The 19,994-nt window shown below is 45.1% G+C and overlaps 1 protein-coding gene across 1 annotated transcript in view; it reads right to left on the reverse strand.

The window, feature by feature from the left end:
* The window catches only part of LOC146772863 (intelectin-1-like), a 157,355-nt gene that overhangs the window by 22,234 nt on the left and 115,127 nt on the right, over positions 1-19,994 (reverse strand). Inside the window, exon 5 of the mRNA XM_085637038.1 lies at positions 5,013-5,133. Within this exon, the coding sequence (XP_085493164.1) occupies positions 5,013-5,133 (121 nt within the window). The remainder of the gene's footprint in view (positions 1-5,012; positions 5,134-19,994) is intronic.

Consider the following 19,994-nt stretch of genomic DNA (forward strand, 5'->3'; position numbering starts at 1 on the left):
TATAAGTTCCATCTCCACAGAGCTGCGCAGTCCAATAAGCGGGTTGTTCAGGAGTATGTTACCAATGTGGGAATGTGTATGGTGGACATGGGAGTATAAGGTAAAGTTAGAGTTCATTCTGTGTTGTTCTGTCTTGGCATCTCGGAGGCCTAGGTCATCTAAGGTCTTTATAAGGTGCTTTGAGAAGGACCCCGGTGTGCCCCATCACCTCCCTCTCTGTCCCTGTGGGGGTCGCACACTATGTTTAAATCCCTAGTGAGGATGATCTCCCCCCTCCTTGACTATCCCCGCTAGACTCGCCAAAAATGGAAGGAGAAAGGAGTCCTGAACCGTAATATGTACAGATACTGTCGCTATAGAGATGGGTTCTCCCTCCAGTGCGTTCACCAGCACAAAGGATCTGCAGTCTCTGTCTGACTTAATCAAGGAGACCACCAGGGGTAAGTTGCGCCATACATAAATGGCTACATTGGTTTTGTCGGAGCTAAAAAGTAACAAGCCACTGGGGGTGTTTAAACCTCCCCTTGTCACCCCAGATGAGGTGGGTCTCCTAGATGCAAATTTTATCTGGGTTATAGTTTCAAAGGGGTAGCAACATTACACCTCACTTATTAGGTAAATTCAACCCCCATAGATTAAGTGAGAATACTTGAACTATGAAAATGGAAAAAAAAAAGAAGTGTGTGTAAGCTGATTCTGACTGCCATAATATGGGCCTTGCACAGTGGTGGACACTGTAAAATTCCCTCCCTCCCTAAGTCCCCAAACCTGAAAACCAAAACAGTGTCAGAACGAGGAGGAAGGAGTAAAGCTCCTCCATGGATCAACAGCAAGGAGCACTGTGTGTCCTCCACAACCCTCGATCAGGATCAGGGAGGACCCTCTCCATGGTATGGGTTGGCGTTCCTGAGTCTCACGAAGGCCAATCAGGCAAAGGTCCCCCCCAAGAGAGTATGGGGTCCACCCCCAACCGCGGTAGGCCCTATCCATATCTCGGATGATTGGCTTTCACAGGCCAATGTTATATGCTTCCCTGTGGGGACAGGCAGCTTCATGGGCCAGAGGAGGCCATTTTCTAATGCAGGTCCCTTCAGCCCACCAAATAGTCATAATGTCAGTGCTCTGCCCAGCCCCCCCAGGCTGAGAGACAGATTCCAGAAGTCAGCCTCCAGAGTTACCTTAGTTGTCCAGAGGCATGGCCTTTGACCCACAGCGAACAGTTATAGTGAGGTCACATTCAGAAGTTCCCTTTAACTCCACACCTATTGGGGTGCCACGCCAGGGCGATACTGGAACTGTTCTTGTTCCCCTTTGTTGGCGATATGATTCCTAGGGTTAAACCTCTTTGGCAGCTCAGAATACAAAAAAAGAACAAACTTCTAGTCATTTTGGTGGTTGGTGTTGTATGGACCCTGATCCAGCACTGACCCGGCCGTGTGCATGACGGCGTCGCCAGGCATGGTCCAGGGTTTGGAATATTCTTGGATCCGTAGTTCCTGTGGTCCAGTCCTCTGGCAGGCTGTCCAGGGGGAGCCCCACCAGGACTGCAGCTTTCCATGAGTTCATGAGTGTGCGACCCTGGTCTCTGAGTTCAAAGGAGAGACCAAATGGGTGTGTACACCTGTAGCAAATACCATCCTCCTGGAACTTTTGTGTAACTGGGAGAAACTTGGCTCGTCGATTGGTGACACATTTTGTTATACTGCAGAGGAGTGTTCTTGAAAGCTCACCTCACCTGCTTTCCTAGCATACCATTGAATTTTTACTTTTTAAGAGAAGTAGTAGAACTTGATCAAGACATCTCTTGGTCTTCTTTGCTGAGATTGACGTTTCAGTCCTATGTTGTGGACTCGGTCAATCTGAACTTCAGGATTGTCGTTTCCCAGCAGGTATGAAAACATACCAATGAAAAAGAACTCCAGATTGACATTGCGACCTCCTCACTGAGTCATCATAGTCATAGGTTCTCTCTTCTTGATCAGTTTTTGAGATCTTCCAACTTATCAATCGGGTGCATACATTTCTCCTCCAATGCTTTCCATCTAGCCGTTTCATCATTCTGTGTTGTTGACACTGCCGCTACTTGCTTTTTAGCATCCAGTATTTGTGGCCTAGTATGTCTACATACGTGTGTAGCTCTGTAATCTTTGTGGTTAAATATAAGCTAAGCTCAGCCAGGCCTGTGGTGTAGTCATGTCTGAACTCTGCTCTGAGCTCTTCTTTGAAGGTTCTGAACGTCTCCACTAAATCTTTTGAGCCATTGCAGTTGTTGAAGCAGCATGTCCTGCTCTGAACACGTATAGGTATGCTAGAAGGCCACATCGGGGGGTGTTTTTGTTTATAGGAGCATGGAGGGCCTCCCTCCTTTCCTTTCGTCAATAGTCAATTCTCTGCTCCGTGGGTCTTGTTGTAGTCTCTTGGGTCATTAATTGCCAGCGGGATGGCACTCTGCCCCTTCTAGCAGCGGGTCCCGTGCCTCATGCCAATGTTCACCAAGGATCATGGCTACTGTTCATGAACCCTCACAGTCTGCCTTCATCTCAGAGAGGGCTGGTCTCTCCATATCTCACAGCTTCAACCTCACCTTTCCAGCCAGAATGGTGCAATCATGCTAGAGGAGTTTCCACCAGTCAAAGTACATGCAAGAGGGTTGCTGCCATCTAATTCCCCCATGGGGTGGGGTGGCCAATGTGCGGTGTCAACGGCCCAAGTTCCGGGCCCCCCGGGGTAGATCTTGCAAGGCATGAGGCTCCAGAGAGGCATGGGGTATTTCACTTCAACTTGGCCCCCATCAATCCTCACATCCCAATCGGGGCTTCCCCGCTTTCTCCTGCTGGCCACCGTTGCCCAAGTTTCCCTATCTCATGAGCTATGTCCTACAAGGAATCACCGCTGCACAGCTCGCAGATCTCACCTCCTCTTGGGCCTTATGTCTCTTCAAGGTTGGGCAGCAGTAACCCTCCTGGTCATGCTACTGGTAAGGCCACTGGACCAGCGCTCGTTTTTTCTGCCCTCAGGCCCACTGCGGTCACGGCAGCGCTTGGTGCTCCCTTAATCCTTTCCTACAAGTTCCAAGGCCCAACTCCCTCCAGCCCGCCCCACAGAGCAGGAACTCTTCTTAGCCCCCACCACAGTGTTGGGGACTCAGTGTCCATCTCAGACTCAAAGATGGAGCTCGAGGAATGCATGGTTGACCGCATTTGCGTTTGGGGCTGCTAGAGCTGTAGCAGGATGCGTCCCGGCGCTCCGCGATCTTGGCCAAACCCCTTAAGAATCTTTTTACTATCTTTTGCTACCTGAGTAACAGTTCAAGGCATAACTTAGGACCCATGGAAGTAGAATATGATCAAAGTGTGGATGCAAGCATAATTAAACCAGTTACTATGGTGCCACTGTAGCGTCCAGCACTAGCTCCAGGTGCAGTCTTACACGAGCACGCCCTTCTCCTGTGGTGATAGTACTAGGAGCTCTGCCGTGCCACAGCGCTCACCTTATTTGCTGACCTCACGCTGGCTGGCCCGCCGGTGTTGTCCTTGGTGCCTCCACTCTGATCCCAGGGAACTTGCTGCTAGGAGGTTCCATGTTCCCGGTGTTTCTTCCTCCCAGAATTCCTAGGAAAGCAGGTATTTTTTTCCCCAATTTAATATGGCGGCCATCCCTAGTCTTCCAATGGTCTCTTACTAATCTATGATGGTTTCCTTTTTCCTGATGTCATTTCCTGGGATTTAATGTATATAAGGAGCTCAGGACTGCCTTGCCTTTTGTCACAACGACTTGTCAGTCCTGTGTAGGGTTCTACGCTCCCAACTGTTTTCCTGTGTCCTGGTTTGTATCCTGCTATTCTGCTCATTTCCTCCTGCTCCTGTTTCTGCTACCACCAGTATTCTAGTTACCGTCTCCAGTTATGACCATCTTCTGGGGATTTTTTGCCAAATTGGATGTTTCCTCCAGACAGGGCCTTTTCTGGAAGGGACTATATGCTTGGGTAACTCCAGCGTCGGCAGCATCATGGCAACCCGAAGCGGTTGTCCATACCTCTGGCAGACAAAGACTGCGAAGACCTGGGGAGTCTGCTCTCATTGTACTCTAGGGTCCTGAGCCAGGCGTGGCCAGTCTGCGCCTGACAATTACGCCACTAACTTAGGGCAGTGTTTTAAACTTCAGTCCTCTATGCCGCTGTATTGAACAATGACCAGGTGAACTAAATACTGGTCACAAAAAACTGGATCCAATATGCAGCTAGTATTTTCGCGACCAGTACCAAATTTTCATTATAGTCCTGCTTTTGTTTTATGTGTGTAATTCACCTCAATTGATCACAGGGATGGTGGGATTCTTGGGTCAGAAGACCACATGTCTGTCATCAACTTTAATTTAAATAAAAGGAACTTTGTTTTCAAATACAACCCGTTTTCCTTAAAGGAAGCTCACTGCATTTAAAAAAGAAAGTTTTTTCTAATAGTTTGTTCGAGAGTTGGTTGTGGTCCCCTGGAATCCCTGCTTATTCTCAAACTATTTTATTTACATTCACAAATGGGTAGAGGTACCAAAGGGATCCCTCCACTTTTGGTGACAAAACATTGACACATCACATGCCGATTTGCTATTTGGGAGGGAGGCCTACAGCACACCCCTTCCAAACACCGAATCAGTATGGAGTCACAAACCCACTTAAGAAGTCGAGAAAAGTTTACTGATTTCTAAAATAGGTTAACAGCATGGTAAAACAATTTTTGTGGGTGCAAACAGAGCTTCAGACTGTTTGTGACTGTAAAAATGCGTAGTGCCAAGTTCTATGTGCCAGCCTTCCCAGTTGGATCATGTTTAATTGTATCCATTTCTAATTAACTGTGGTGTACAAGCTTTCTTCAAGAAATGAGACGTGATACAGAGGGTGATCAGAGATGGAAGCATCATAATTTTGTCAAACGAGTGCAAGTTCCATACTATGCTATATATTACAATAAATACATGCATAAATAAATAAATAAATAAATAAATAAATATCTTACTATTCCCATTTGGTGAGTAATAATTTCTGACTGCCGCCTCATTTCCTCTGTCGAAAGTAACTGGCTGACTTGGGCCATTGTTGGTTAGGCAGGTACCAATGCCATATGTGACTGGGAATGTCTGAAAAAAGGAGGAAGATGTGTAATGAGAACAGGAAGTGCAGCCTTTACAGTAGGATTCTTTGAGTAAGTCTGCAAAGGAGCAACTAAATCTGTAAAGTGTCTTCTGGAATTATGTACACTGTGCACCAAGGCTGAGGTGTTATTTTCAAAGTTAATCGCCAAATGTTAACACTGTTGAATTAGAGCATTGCATGAAACACTGTAGAACCGCCCAGGGGTATCCCAACGAAACATGGAGCTTGCGCGTAATTCCTCCATCATACTATTATTGATTTCCATCCATCACCACAGTCTAAACACAATGGACATCTTGTCACAGTTTTCCTTCTTCAGAACATGAATGACCAAAGTTAAGGTCCACTCCTTAACCAAGTGAACTTTAGGAAGACATATACATTTCCATCCAGTCTGACCTGGTTATTGTTGTGCGAGGGGAGGGATAGAATGGGGGGGGACACGCAGTGGAGGTTGGTGGATTCTAAAAGTGGTTGGGATTAAACGAGCGAGAAAGCACTTCCGAAATTAAGGGGAGTGCTGCTGAGTTTTTCTTTTTGCAAGCCGTCCACTCAATTCTGTGACTCTGTTAAAAAAATAATATAACAGTAAATCAAATTGGCTGCTTCAAAGCAACAATCCCGAAGCGTAGCTGGGGGGGTGGGTGGGGTGTTTGAGATGTTACATCCCGCAATAAATGTATTTTCGGATAAATAGTTGGGTACAGGCGATTTCAGTCGTGTATGGTGAGGTGTCTGTCGGATTTTGCTTGTGTTACAGACAGGTGTATGTATTTATAATCCGACAACTAAAAAGCTAATAAAGAATTACATGAAAGACAACTGTGCTACGTCTAGTAGGACACAACAGATTACACCAAGAATATTTACATACAGAGACAAAAACGCACACACACCCTCTCCCTCTCTCTGTTTTGAAAGTCCTCAAAATGCTGGTTATTTTACAAAATATTGTGTTTTCTCTCACTTAGTACCCCTACCAATCCACATCCTTCTCCTTTTCCACTGCCCCTTGGGCCCCACTCATGCACCCTGCATGTCTTATAATCAGGGCTTTAAGTGGAAAAAAAAAACCTGGGGGTGCTCTCAAAGGGGCGTGGCAAATTTCTTACAGGGGTGTGGCCTATCCGAGTAGGGGCGTGGTCTAAATCAAGATAACTAGCATTGTGTGCTTACGAAAATCATGAAGTCGCATCCAGCAAAGGATAATAAAATAGGCAAAAAGGTATATTTATTAAGTACCAACTACAAAAAAATTATTGTATCCTCATGTAACGCAACTGGTGCTATGATGTAAAGCGCTCTGATACCCGATTCGGGTCAAGTTTGCGCTATATAAAACTCCGTAAAACAAAAAAAACTAACAGTGTACTTAGGGGAGGATATTAGCCAACAGTTGTTTGGAGAAAATGCCAATTCAAGACTGGAGCAAACGTAACCATCACCAGAGAGAAATTCCACAGTAATTGGTGCAAATTTGCCCAAAGTTTATTCAGCTGGCTTTAAGTGAGCACTTGGGGTCCATCCCTTTCCATTTTTCTTTAATTATTCTCTTATTACACACTTAAGGGAAACTGTCTAATTTCAAGTAAGTGTTATTTGGTATCCCAGTAGGAACTAAGCAATTTCGCTGAGACTGCATAGTTAACAAAGGCACTTGATGCTGACTGATGGTTTCACTTAAGATGTTTGATGTCATTTTTCAAAAACATAAAATATGGTATAATACAAGCATGCCACACATCACTTTTCCCTCACTGAGAAACCCAAGTGTAATTTGTCAAATCACGATTCGAAGCAAAGTTGCACATCAGCCTTATAACTGGTACCAGTCAGTGTGATTGTATATTACCCATCTGTGGAGAGTGTCACACAGGACTTAATTACATCAATGTTAGTAAACATAGGAAGAGCAGAGCAATGTGAAAGTCGATGAAAATGAAACTCAGAGGGGTCCGTCTGGGTCGGCTTTACTATTGACTTGAGATATCTACTTACTACTGAATTGTGCAGCCACAAGCAAAACTAAAATTCTCAATTGTAACAATATTTTCGAATTCTGGGGAAACAGTGGCGCTCAATATTTGCCTTGATTTCCCTTTCGGAGGGCTGTTCAATCTTTTCTACGCATACGCAGTGCTTTCTATGAGTGTGCTTTACCACCGCATATATAAATCAATAAACAGAACAAGTCAGCATTGGCATTGAGAGTGTTTTCAAAAAGATGAATGGAGCTTTGCGGTGGAATGAGAAAGCTGCGGGGAAGGGGATTAAAAAACTAGCCATTAAAATACTCACGTTGCGGGCTTGCAGGCTGGGAAAGCAAGTCTTGTGTGGCTTCAGAAGGATCCTGGCTGAGGCAGCTCTGATGCGGAGACAGGGTCCCGACGGCGCTGGTAGGGTTGGGGAGGCGTCACAAAGGTAAGTTTCCTTTTCACTGCTGCTGGATTCTGTTGTAGACCCTCGTCCCTCGCTTGCTTTAAGGCAGAGCAGGGTCACACTGGTTGCTGGAGAAATCTTGTTGCAGGCTGTAAAAGCAGGGTTGTGCCGGTTCTAACCAGCTGTTGTGGTGCCGATGGCTGGCACAATGACGTAGGTGGCCCTACGTGTTCAAAGAGAAGGGAAATCCCGAGAGAAAGTGTCTCTCTTCAAAGGATTTCCCTTCCTGCTACAATGACGTCACGCCTTAAGCAGTGCGTGTGCTTGCTCACCCGAAACACCAACAAAAACTGGGACGTCTGGTCACCCTACCTTTGACCTTTGAGGCCCAAAAATAGAGCCCCCTAGAGACCCCTTTCGAGGCCCCCCACACAAAACTGGGGGTGCTCAGACCCCCACAGACCCCCCCCCACTTAAAGCCCTGCCTATAATGTTTTGTAACATTATATGCCAGTCTAGTTGCTGGAATATCTGAAGCTCACACCCCTCCAATCTTACTGATCGTATCACTGCTGTCTTAAAACAAAGAAGCTAACAAAGCCAGCTTGTGGCGACATGAAAATCAACAGAGCTGCAATTTAATCCTGTCTTTTAGGAAATCAATATCAACATGTATAGTCTGTGACACCATTAGTTGTTTTTTATATATCGATTTTTGCAGAAAAAAGTAAAGTTCCACTCACCAAGCATCTAGAAACCGCAGAAAGCTTTTAAATAATGGAGTGGAAAAAGGAGGCCTGGGCTGGCTGCAGCGCTATTGGTGGCCCCACCCCAGCCTCTTGGCACTGCCAGATGCAGTCAAAGACTGGCGGGATGATAGGCTGAGAAGAACTGCTCCTATTTAGTGTACAGCTGTAGGCTACACATGTTCTCCGCTCCTTGAGGTCAGCTTTACAGGACTGGAACAGCTGCCAGATTCCTCCTTCCAACAGAACCCCTCAGCACCACCCACTCCCACATTTTGTAAGCCAACCCTGCCTCCTGCCATTCACTTGCATGAAGCTCTGCTGACTCCACCCTGGGCCATAAAAATAGCGCCCAGTGTCAGACGTATGCAGAGCTGCTAACACAGGCCATGCCACCGGTCCTGACATCAGTCCACTGTCAAGGACCTAGAGGGAGAGTGGAACCTTGACCAGCACATGTGCAGAAGTACCCACTCAACCCCGCCACCTCCCTCTAAACAACACAGTCTGAGATGACTCAAGGTGAGCAACCTGCCGCCCTTAGTCTTGAACTGCTTAGTGTCCCCCTTTTCCTCGATCAATGGGAGGGCGCATCCCTAATGCTCCTTAATCCCAGCTGCCAAGGGGCAAGAGAGAAAGATAAAGGATCAAACAAAGGCAATGCCGGCCCTGCAGAAGTAATGTAAAAGCTTAACGGAGGGGGGTAGGGTGCACCCCAATAGTTCATTTGTTGTTTTATTTCTTTGCTCCCATTGGTTTTCTTTCTCTGGTTTCCCCAGGTGGTGTTGCCCTGGGAGACGGTGACACTACCTCTTGTACATCCTCTACTGTAGATAGTATTCTGTCACATGCTCTTGCAAAGGGATGTATGACGTTACAACGCACACTTTTACAACGCATGCACTTACAACGCATTTTTTACAACGCATAATCCATTACAACACATGACATTACAACGCAGGACACTACAACGCATTTTTAAAAAATACCTTTACAACGCATTACCATTACAACGCATACTACCTTTACAACGCATACCATTACAACGCATAATATTAAATTACATTTAAGGTAAGTATTAGATAGTATAGGGGTAAAAATTACTATTCTAACTCCAGGGGGTGCAACAGTAGGGTAAGTGTTGGATAGTGTAGGGGTAAAAATTACTATTCTAACTCCAGGGGGTGCAACAGTAGGGTAAGTGTTGGATAGTGTAGGGGTAAAAATTACTATTCTAACTCCAGGGGGTGCAACAGTAGGGTAAGTGTTGGATAGTGTAGGGGTAAAAATTACTATTCTAACTCCAGGGGGTGCAACAGTAGGGTAAGTGTTGGATAGTGTAGGGGTAAAAATTACTATTCTAACTCCAGGGGGTGCATCAGTAGGGTAAGTGTTGGATAGTATAGGGGTAAAAATTACTATTCTAACTCCAGGGGGTGCATCAGTAGGGTAAGTGTTGGATAGTATAGGGGTAAAAATTACTATTCTAACTCCAGGGGGTGCATCAGTAGGGTAAGTGTTGGATAGTATAGGGGTAAAAATTACTATTCTAACTCCAGGGGGTGCATCAGTAGGGTAAGTGTTGGATAGTATAGGGGTAAAAATTACTATTCTAACTCCAGGGGGTGCATCAGTAGGGTAAGTGTTGGATAGTATAGGGGTAAAAATTACTATTCTAACTCCAGGGGGTGCATCAGTAGGGTAAGTGTTGGATAGTATAGGGGTAAAAATTACTATTCTAACTCCAGGGGGTGCAACAGTAGGGTAAGTGTTGGATAGTGTAGGGGTAAAAATTACTATTCTAACTCCAGGGGGTGCAACAGTAGGGTAAGTGTTGGATAGTGTAGGGGTAAAAATTACTATTCTAACTCCAGGGGGTGCAACAGTAGGGTAAGTGTTGGATAGTGTAGTGTAATATTATGCGTTGTAATGGTATGCGTTGTAATGGTAGTATGCGTTGTAATGGAATGCGTTGTAAAGGTAGTTTTTAAAAATGCGTTGTAGTGTCATGCGTTGTAATGTCATGCGTTGTAATGGATTATGCGTTGTAAAAAATGCGTTGTAATGGTAGTGCGTTGTAAAAGTTGCGTTGTAAAGGTTGTTCCCCCTTGCAAAGTATAGCGCCATTTGACCCTTTCATAATTCCCTATGTTAAATGGTGCCTTCTGCCTCTGCTTATTTTTAGGTTGCGCAAACAGTGCTTGCGCTGTTGCTTAGCAACCTGTTGTGTATGCTTTAGGAGTTAAACTCCACCCATTCCTTGCTGATGCTTTTTTATTTGTCTGGGTTAGTGTCCTTTAAAAATATTTGCTTCCCAATGGACAATCTGCAGTCTTTGTCCCTCCTTCTCATTTCCGGTTTTCTCCGTGCAGCAGTGACTAAGTACAACATCATTACGCTTTACGTGTTTATGTCTTAGTGCCGGGACTACTTCTCTTCTTCATGAATTTCCCTGCCTCAGCACCACACATGCCTGACGTCCAGTGCGCTTTCCACTTCTTGAAACTTCAAAAGCACCAAACCACTTCCTTGTTAGTCTGGCATATGCAAAGTCAATTACAAGGAATTAACTACATTGATATTAATAACTTTCTCAACAGCGCAGCACAAGTTTACGGGCACTACTTTATTCGTTTAGTCTATTGGCAATCTCTTTAATGTTGTGGGCATACCCGTGTGACGTCCGGGTGAGGTCACAATCGAAGATGGCTGCCTCGCTGCTGGCACAGGGGAGAGATGCCATGGTTGTTTCTTTGATAAAGTGAAAGAGTTACTGAGGGCGGCGTTCGCCTACGTGAGTATTTCTCGTCTTCCGCTCCCTCAACTGTGTCCAGGCGTTTTTCCATTCTCTCATTGCTCAGTCCATAAATAAAGAGTGTACCTAAGTAGTGGGGCTTAGCTGTTGCTGTGACCTGGCGCTCACTACAGGCTGTAGGGGCTTCTGTTGCACCACAGTACATGTTCGTAACACTTTCCTTTAACAGCTGCTTTAGCAGCGAGTTGTCTTGCTTTTTTAATGTTCTGTTTCGCCATCAAGTGAATTCTTTTTCTCCGTTACTGTTTTATGAAACAAAATGAAATACGCAGGATCCCCGTTTGGAGATTCTAATTCAGTAGTTACAAATATGTTTCTGCTGTACTCGGGTGTGGCGCCATATTTTTGATCCCGCCGCTTCAATTCCCGGCAGAAAACAAAAATAATTTGGACTGGTGAAATACGCAGGTCATGAATCTACACCATTAGATAGGGATGTTACTCTCAATGACTACAATTTTGCCCCACACAGCACGTCCACGGGCTGGCAGAGAAAAACACGATCACTGCTAGAGGATTCGGTGAAAACTACTGGTAACTGGTCCGAAAGAATTCATGCTAGGCAGTGCAAGATCACAGCTGCCTAGGTTTCAGATTGCTATGTGAGACATGTCCTTAATTTCAGTGTAATTATGAGTGTCATTTCAGCGACTACGAGTGACACTTTCTCGCGAGCAAAATCCTGCAATGAAGACAAGAGAAACGCATACATTTCAGAAATGAAACCCATTTGAGCAACAAGGAACTCTAAAACGAGTCACATCATAATCCACAAGCTGTGTTACTGTGGTATCCTGCTGCTCAGCCAGAGTGAATGCTGTGAGAATGTTGGAATGTGGAATGTAAGGTGGAATGTTGGAGTGCCTGAGTCAGTTGGTGTATGGGCTGAGCAGCAGGGAAGCTGCTCCTGGTGGGGCTCTCTTTAGGATATCATTTGGACATTTGATTAACTTCTATGTAACCTGCTAATCAAATAAACCTTCTTGAAAACTACTTGGACTTTGTCATCATTCAGCATACTACATTTGGTACCAGGAGTGGGGTATCTTCAGCTTGAAAATAGAAGAGGCTGAAGAAAAAGAACCCACAATCAAGATTCAAGATCAAGAGGATTTCATTTAATACTTAAGAGGAGGATTTCAATTTAACTGGCACCAACGAGCCCCACCAGTGACCTTGCCATGGGTCGCCCGCAATTCAATATTAAAGTGCCAGTTTCATCTTTATTTTACCAGTTCTTCCTGCCTGCTTTTGAACTGCTGCCAGCCATTCCTGCGACATCGAAGGCCCACAACCCAGTCTAAAAGTGCCAGTCCCTACTGCCTGCCATTTCCTGCCGCAAGCTGAGACAACTTTATTTCACCATCTCTTCCTGCCTGCTGTCTCCAGTACTTATAACATCCTTCGACCTCATTTTATTGTTTCCTGCTCAGATTACAGAGTAAATTACACAGCCCAGATCGGGGAGAGGAAATGTGAACCGGTGCTTCCAATGCCAGCTGGTGAGATCAAAAACCAGAGAGATTTTGTATAACAAGAGGCCGTTTGACAAACCAAACCCAGGAGCCAGTTGCATTGTCAATTTCACACTTCGACAATTTAAGCTGCACTCTAATTTCCTTGGTTTTTAAAAACGGAACTGTATAAATATCTGCTGCCATCTACTGGAGGTAACCGGGAATTTTATTTGCCTGCAATTTCGTTTTGTTGAAAGAAAATATTCCGTTCTCATTTCACTCCGGTAATTAGTTTCATGCGACAATTAAACACGGCGCAGGTACTGTATTTGTGTGTTTTTGGGAGACTGCCTAATTTCTTTTAGTCAAGGCGACATTGTAATTTTCGGGCTGATTTAATACTTTAAACTATCTGGCCATTTTACTTCGTTTTTACTATTGCCAGTTTAACCGCTCATTCGTTTTGAAAACATTTTTAAAAAACCTGCCACGAGCACATACAGAGCGCGCAGCCTACCTCTCCTCAGCCTTACATTCTGCTGCCTCGTGAATCCATTCGTCACTCCACTGTGACGTCTTCAAGTGTTCAGAGATATTAAGCTTATTTGGTGCACGGTGATGCCGGAAGCCATCCGGGGTGGCGTCACCGTGCGTGCCGCCATTTTGGGATTGCATCAACAACCTGCCAACCACGTTTCCTCTGCCAACCACGTTTTCATTTACCTCAAAAAAGCGTGAGGCTGAGGATCTTCGTGGTTCTATGTCCCACTTGCCTTTTGTTCTGTGCCAGTAGTTGCGTTTTCCGATGTTTTATTTTTAAATATTTTCTTTCGTTTTGTTTTTGGTTTGGAGTAAGGAGTTATGCTACAGTGCCATCTAGTGGTGTTTGGCGCCACTGCTCCTTATCAATAAATAGAAAGACTCTTTCGTTGGTGTCTTCGTGAAGTTTGTTTGTCCTGTTGAGTACTGACCGTGATGGGCATTACACCAAGTTGGCTCCAAGGGGAAGGAAAAATAAACGGGGTGAGTGAGATGTTTTCTAAATCATCTAGGGAGGCCTGAAGTGGATACAATTAACAGCTGATGTGAAGAGACTTTTGGATTGACCTTTTGATTCGAAAAGAATAGAAGAGTTATTTATTTTAGAAATTGCTGCCTGTTCACATGTGTTTTGAGATAAGCCGTTTTTGGGAACATTTTGCACCGCATTTTCTCAAAGGAAACGAAGTTTCAGCTGGTTCAAAGCTCAAGTTCTATTGGAGTTACCTGCAAGACTTATGTCATTACCTTGTGGCATTTCCTATTTTCCAGCAGGTCTGGAGAGGGAATTTGACAGGTTCAAGAAGAGCGAGCAGTGTCTGTTTACAGCGGTTGCAGTGACATTGGTGAGGTGTTTTCGCTTCCAGGGACGGCCGTAGATTAAAACGTTAGCAGATGTGTGCACAGGCAGGCTCTTTTTCTCTGAGGCTCTACAGCGTTACGATATGCTGCTAGATTGACATTTTTTTTTCCAATTGCAGAATATGGCCACTTTGCGTGCAGAATATGGCCGTTTTGCGTGGTGAGCGAAGACGTGCTCAAAGTAGCTCTTCAGCCACACGCTGGTAACCAGGCAACAAGGGAAGTATTTTACACCATACCTTGTGTTACTGTGATATTTTACGTCACACTAGTTTTACGTTTCTGTATGGCAATGTATTGTGTGGTTCTTCCCACACCTATTTCAGTTTTGCATTTATTTATTGCAATGTACTGCAATGTATTCTGCCATACCCAGGATTTGCTGTCTTTCTGGGGACTTTTCTCCATACTCTTGCTTGAGTCAAAAGCAGCTATCCTTTTGTTTGTTCTACCTATAGTTGTCTTTCACTCTTTCAATCTATTTGATTCTGTTTTCTCTCTTTCACTTTGTTGCTTATACCTTTGTATATTTTTATGTTTGCCTGGCCAGCTTTCGTATCTTTGTACATGGGTTTTCTTTTGTTATTTATGTGCGGGAGGATGTGGGTTTGTCTTTCTGTGAGAAAGGGTGTTAGTGCTTTAGTCATTGTTTTCTTTTCGTTTTTCTTGGTTGCGTTTCCTACTTTTCTATTTTTCAAATCATGTTTTTCCTCTTTTCAATTCATGTTTTCCGGTGTATTTTCTTCTCTATTTTTCCATGGTTATCTTCTGATGTACTTTGGTTTTTCCTTCTTTTCCATTGTAAAGAAGGGAGATATGTGGTATCCTGCTGCTCAGCCAGAGTGAATGCTGTGAGAATTTTGGAATGTGGAATGTAAGGTGGAATGTTGGAGTGCCTGAGTCAGTTGGTGTATGGGCTGAGCAGCAGGGAAGCGGCTCCTGGTGGGGCTCTCTTTAGGATATCATTTGGACATTTGATTAACTTCTATGTAACCTGCTAATCAAATAAACCTTCTTGGAAACTACTTGGACTTTGTCATCATTCAGCATACTACATTTACTAAGCAGCGCACACTGGTCCTGCATGCCGCCCACTACCTGCCAAACCCTGCTGGTGGCACCATCTCCCCACTCGCAGTTTGTCACACAGAGCTACACTACAGGCTCTGCTGACTCAGTGATGCTTGGCGCACTGAGAAATTACGTTGGCAAGCACCAAAGTGGCTCTCACAATCAGCTGACCCAGGTGCAAGCGACTGCTAACACATCTTACAGTCAGTGAGAAGATAGACTACTATGTGATGTACAGTCAATTATCAGCTGTAACAGGGCAGACAGGTGGCAGCTCAGAAGAAAATCATGGCTGTGGCACAAGAAAAAAATGAACTATCAGGGGTATTGCCAAGCAGGCCTGCGCACATGAACTAAACCAAGAAAAATAAAGACGCGCAGTTAAATTCGGCACAAAGCTGAAACTTGCACTCCATGAAAACCTCTCAGAAAACGAGCTGCTCAACGAGTCCCTCCTTCCACAGCAAACACCAGCCTGGGCATGATGGTGTGGCTCAGCAACTCCAATGGCTGCCCCAGTCTGTGCGGGGGTCTTAGCTGAGCCGCTGGTTGGGTCCGTTGCCTGTTTGATAAAATACCCATTGCACAACTTTGTCATGCAGCGAGCAGTGCTGCCGTTGCATGCAGCCTGCCACGAGTTTAACTGAACGGTAGCCGCCAGCACTTCTTAGTTTGCGCCCGCGGTGATCATCACCACGATGTTGATGGCGCCTCTGATGATGCGCCGTGGCCGGCGGCCATGAAACACTCAAGTCAAGGGAGTGGCTAGTCAAGTCACTCGATGCTGGCCGCCTCCCGCCAGTCCAACGCGGGTTTTATTGGGCAGACATCAGCGAACCACTACCAGGACTCGCCGACTCTTGAATCCCCCGCCGTTTCTCTGACCTGCCAACCACCTTACCTCACTCCCTCTCGGCTCCTCCAGGACGTGACGAGGCACAAGGTCACATCCAATCCCGGGGCCCCCCACGGTGCCACAGCTGCCAGTAGCAACCACTGCTGAGGGCAGGTCCTGGCCGCCCCCGGGTCTGATGAGAATGCGAGTCAGTGGTGTCTGAAAGCTGCGGCAGGAAATTAAATGCAGCCAGGCAGCAGGGGAGGCAGATTGTAACATTGTAGCACTCTGACTCCAGAGCTGAGCAGTGAGATCTTTAACTATTAACTTACCGAGGCAGAGCACTGCTGGCAACGCAAGTCTGTGGGAAGGAGCAGACCCGGGGCACAGAATAAGCTATAGGTGCCGGCGGCGCGCGCTGGCACTGCCGCGTATCTAGTTTCAGACTGGCGTGATTAAAAATGCAGTACAATGCATTTCAGTGCGGTGATGCGGAACACCACACTGAAATGCGTTAGTGTCACACCCGATGTGTGATACTTGGCAGGCATGCGAGATGCGTATTATAAATTGCAATGCTCCTTTCAGCATGTTGGTGTGTTGCAATTTTATTGTGCTACAAGATTTTTGCCATTTTACTATTTAATAACCATTTTGCAGCACTCTGCACTACGAATGTTTTCCTCACTATATGCGAACATCGAGCATTCAAGATGGTCTTTAACAGGATACTCACTGCCTATTAAACGTGGGCTATAATTCAACACAACATAAAAACAGCAAAGTACCTGAACTTTACTATTTGAACTATTTAAAATTGCACTTTTCAAATTGTTGTTGTTAAGAAAGTATTTTAATTCCTGTAAAAAAGCAGGTCGGTGCATTTTGCTTCGGGGAGAGCTTTGGACTTTACAGAATGTTATAGTACAGGTTTCCTGAACCCCAGAGTCCTGCATTCTCAGCTGCTCATGGCGTTTGCAACCGCCCCTTCTTGCTAACGATCTTTTTTTATTTGTTACCTTTTGAGCCTCTACCCATCCTATATTGTATATTTGGAAAAAAAACTTCATACGGTCCGTGATTAGTAAAATGAACACACAAGATCAGAAAACACAAGCCCCTGGCGCCGTGCAAGGAAAAAGCAGAAAGCCATATGTGTACATATATATATATCTGCAGAGGATATAACAAGCATTTGCAATGTAATAGGTCTCGCATTTGAGAAACTTTGACCTATTGGTATTGTAATGACAATGCCTTTTATTATTGTAGGGTTTTAATCACATAAATAAAAGGCATTGTCATTTACAATGCCAGTAGCTCAAAATCTCACAATTGCGAGAGCTATTGCATTGCAAATGCTTGTTTAAGTTCCTGCAACCACATTCTACACGTTGGATCCATTGCCTGCTTCCTATGTCGAGTGATTTTCATTTTAGCTAGTATAAGTGCCTAGTCGATGTCTAGTTGGAACTTTGTCTGCCTTCAGTCTGGCAAATAAGCCCAGGCGATATCCTACAGGGGTTGCGTGGAATGCATCCGTCAGTCATGGTAAGTAATGCAGCAGGCACTTTGTCCCAGTATTCTCCCAATTCTGGGCCATTCCAGACCATGTGGTAAGATGCTCATCTAGGGATGCACACCTAGTGCATATTGCCTGTGTGCCAGGGTAAATCCTAATAATTCTTTTGAAGGTCTGGTAGACCATGTGGACATAATACAACCGAATCATGTGAAATCTGCCATTTCTATGGATGTTGCAGACGTTTTGAGGTGTCCTACTCCACTCCTCTTTCTGTATGACCCTACATAATGTATTCACCCATAGTCACCTCAACCCATCTCTAGATCCTGTTGCCTAGTATATCATAGCCTGGTACACAATGGGCACTTCCTTATATTACTCGCCAGTATACATATTGTTTGTATTTCTGTGTGTTGTAGCTGTTCTTCCGCACTCAACACCCTCAGGGACTTATTTCACTTCTGCATTGCTCCATACATTTGAAAGTGAATTCCTAGGATGTCATATTCACCCTGTAGCTCATTAAAGTCTTTTATGTTCCATCCCTCATACAGGTTCCACAGCATATCTATCCTTGTTTTAGCCAGCTCCCTAAGCTACCCCATCTGCCTTTGATGCATGTGCGATCGGCCGAGCACGGTTAATTAACTCTGATCGGCTCCTCACGCCATGGCAGTGTTGACAAGCCGGCTTATCCCTGGTCCCTGGAACGCCCGACGGAGCACATAAACATTGTTAGGCTTTGCCTAGAAAAGTTGGGGTAGCTCTCTAAATGCTCTGTTGCTTTTTAGTAATTTGGAGTACTTTGTAGTGCCTGTTAAAATTGCACTTTGCTGACTTGAGGCTTTTGGCCCAAGACAGTCAGGTTAGTTTCACCCCTGGGCATACTCTCCCTGAATCTCTTCTACCCCTCGGTTAGCACAATGGCATACTTCGCTGAAGAGTGTGATGAATATGCAGAATACACAGAGTTTGAAGTGGTGCCTTATGTGCACCATATGGAAGAGAAGCTTGTTGAGGCTCTGGATTCGCATGTTCAGGAGTCAGTGAATTGGGCACCGATCAAGGGTTTACAGCCCATTACCTAACCTGTGAAAAGTGTTAGGAGGCCAGTTTTAGGAGGACCCTTGGGGGATTCCTCAATCAGAGAGTTGAAGTTGGGTGAGCCAGGCCTTGCCTGCAAGGTGGCTTCCAGAAATTCTTTTTCTGCCGAGGTGCTTTAGCAAATGGTGTCATCAGTCCTTTAGGACCATGGGTATGGCAGCTCTTTCATGAAACATACTTTTGATAAACCCACCATTCCCATCCCTGGGGCAGAGAACATAACATCCCCCTCATCCAGGACCTCAACCTCGGATGAGGAACAAGATGCACCTCATTCTACCAAGCGTTAGCACGAAACCCACCGTATAATGCGGGAAGCCCCGATGAACGAAAATCTTTTTGACCTAAAGAATATGCTATGCAACAAAACTATAATTGTGGCTCATTTATTTTATGCGACTAATAAGCATTGACAAAGCCAATAGGTGGGCAGGTTGTAGGTGTAGTGCCCTTTTGTCGCTGTCGGTGCAGCAAAGTGGGGTTTGTGTGTTTTCTCGCCAGAGTACAACATGTAGAGAGCCCCCCTCAGCTGTAATTGAGTGAAAAGACTCTGTTGGCAAGGCATATTGCAATTTTTGTGGTCATGCTAAGCGGCATGGGGACTGACTGACCCCGATTCCTGAACCAGAAATGTGGGGGATAGGAGTATAATGCCACTTGCTCTGCCAAGTCAGCCACAAACTTCACCGGTCCTCTAAGTTATACTAAGTAGATCCTCAATAAGGTGGTTTGTGGGAGATAATGAAACTGCGATTATTAGATGACAAATAGCAATCTCATTAAGCCAGGAAACTTTACCTGCAGTGCTGTGGAATAGTTCTTCGACTTATAATTTGTTCATGTCCAGCTGGGTTACGTTTAGGGGGGTGAGTTACCCAACAGCTGATAAGTATCATGGACAGTTCGGATGTCTTGTCCGCCTGTCCAAGCAAGGGTTCATTTGCCAAAAGTTGGCACTGGGATACAATTTCACAGGTCTGTGTAGCGGCAGAACAGAAGGGGGCTTGTGTTCGACCTCCTGGTCACAGGTTCAGAGCCTGGTAGGTCCACTTAGCATTTCATCCTTCAGAGGTTGATAAAATCAGTACCATTGAGTTGGGTAACAATAACCATGTTATTCAGCGCCAAGATACCATGGGGTGAACATATTCACAATTAGTCAGAAATTGAAAATGTAAAGGAATTTTGTGGTATGCTGTGGGCTCACTCAGCAGTGTAGTAAGCGAGAGTTTCGCACAATTTCCATAGGCCGGATGGGTGGCGCAGGCAACAAGTTTAACCCAGCCGAAACAAAGCAGGGCACTCTGTGTCTGATGCACAATAGACATACATTCGCAAACCAGAGTGATACAATTTAATTGGTGCTGTAGTTTATCACCAAAATTGCCTGCGCTGATGTCTGGTCGATGCCATTTATGATGGGCATGTTGCTTAAGTTAAGCTATAATCACCCGCCTTTAGCCATGTCACCTTACAAGTGCTCTGTGTTTTGGAAAGTTGGGAAAACACTGG

Source organism: Triturus cristatus, chromosome 12, assembly GCF_964204655.1.
Source record: "Triturus cristatus chromosome 12, aTriCri1.1, whole genome shotgun sequence".
Taxonomy (NCBI): Eukaryota; Metazoa; Chordata; class Amphibia; order Caudata; family Salamandridae; genus Triturus; species Triturus cristatus.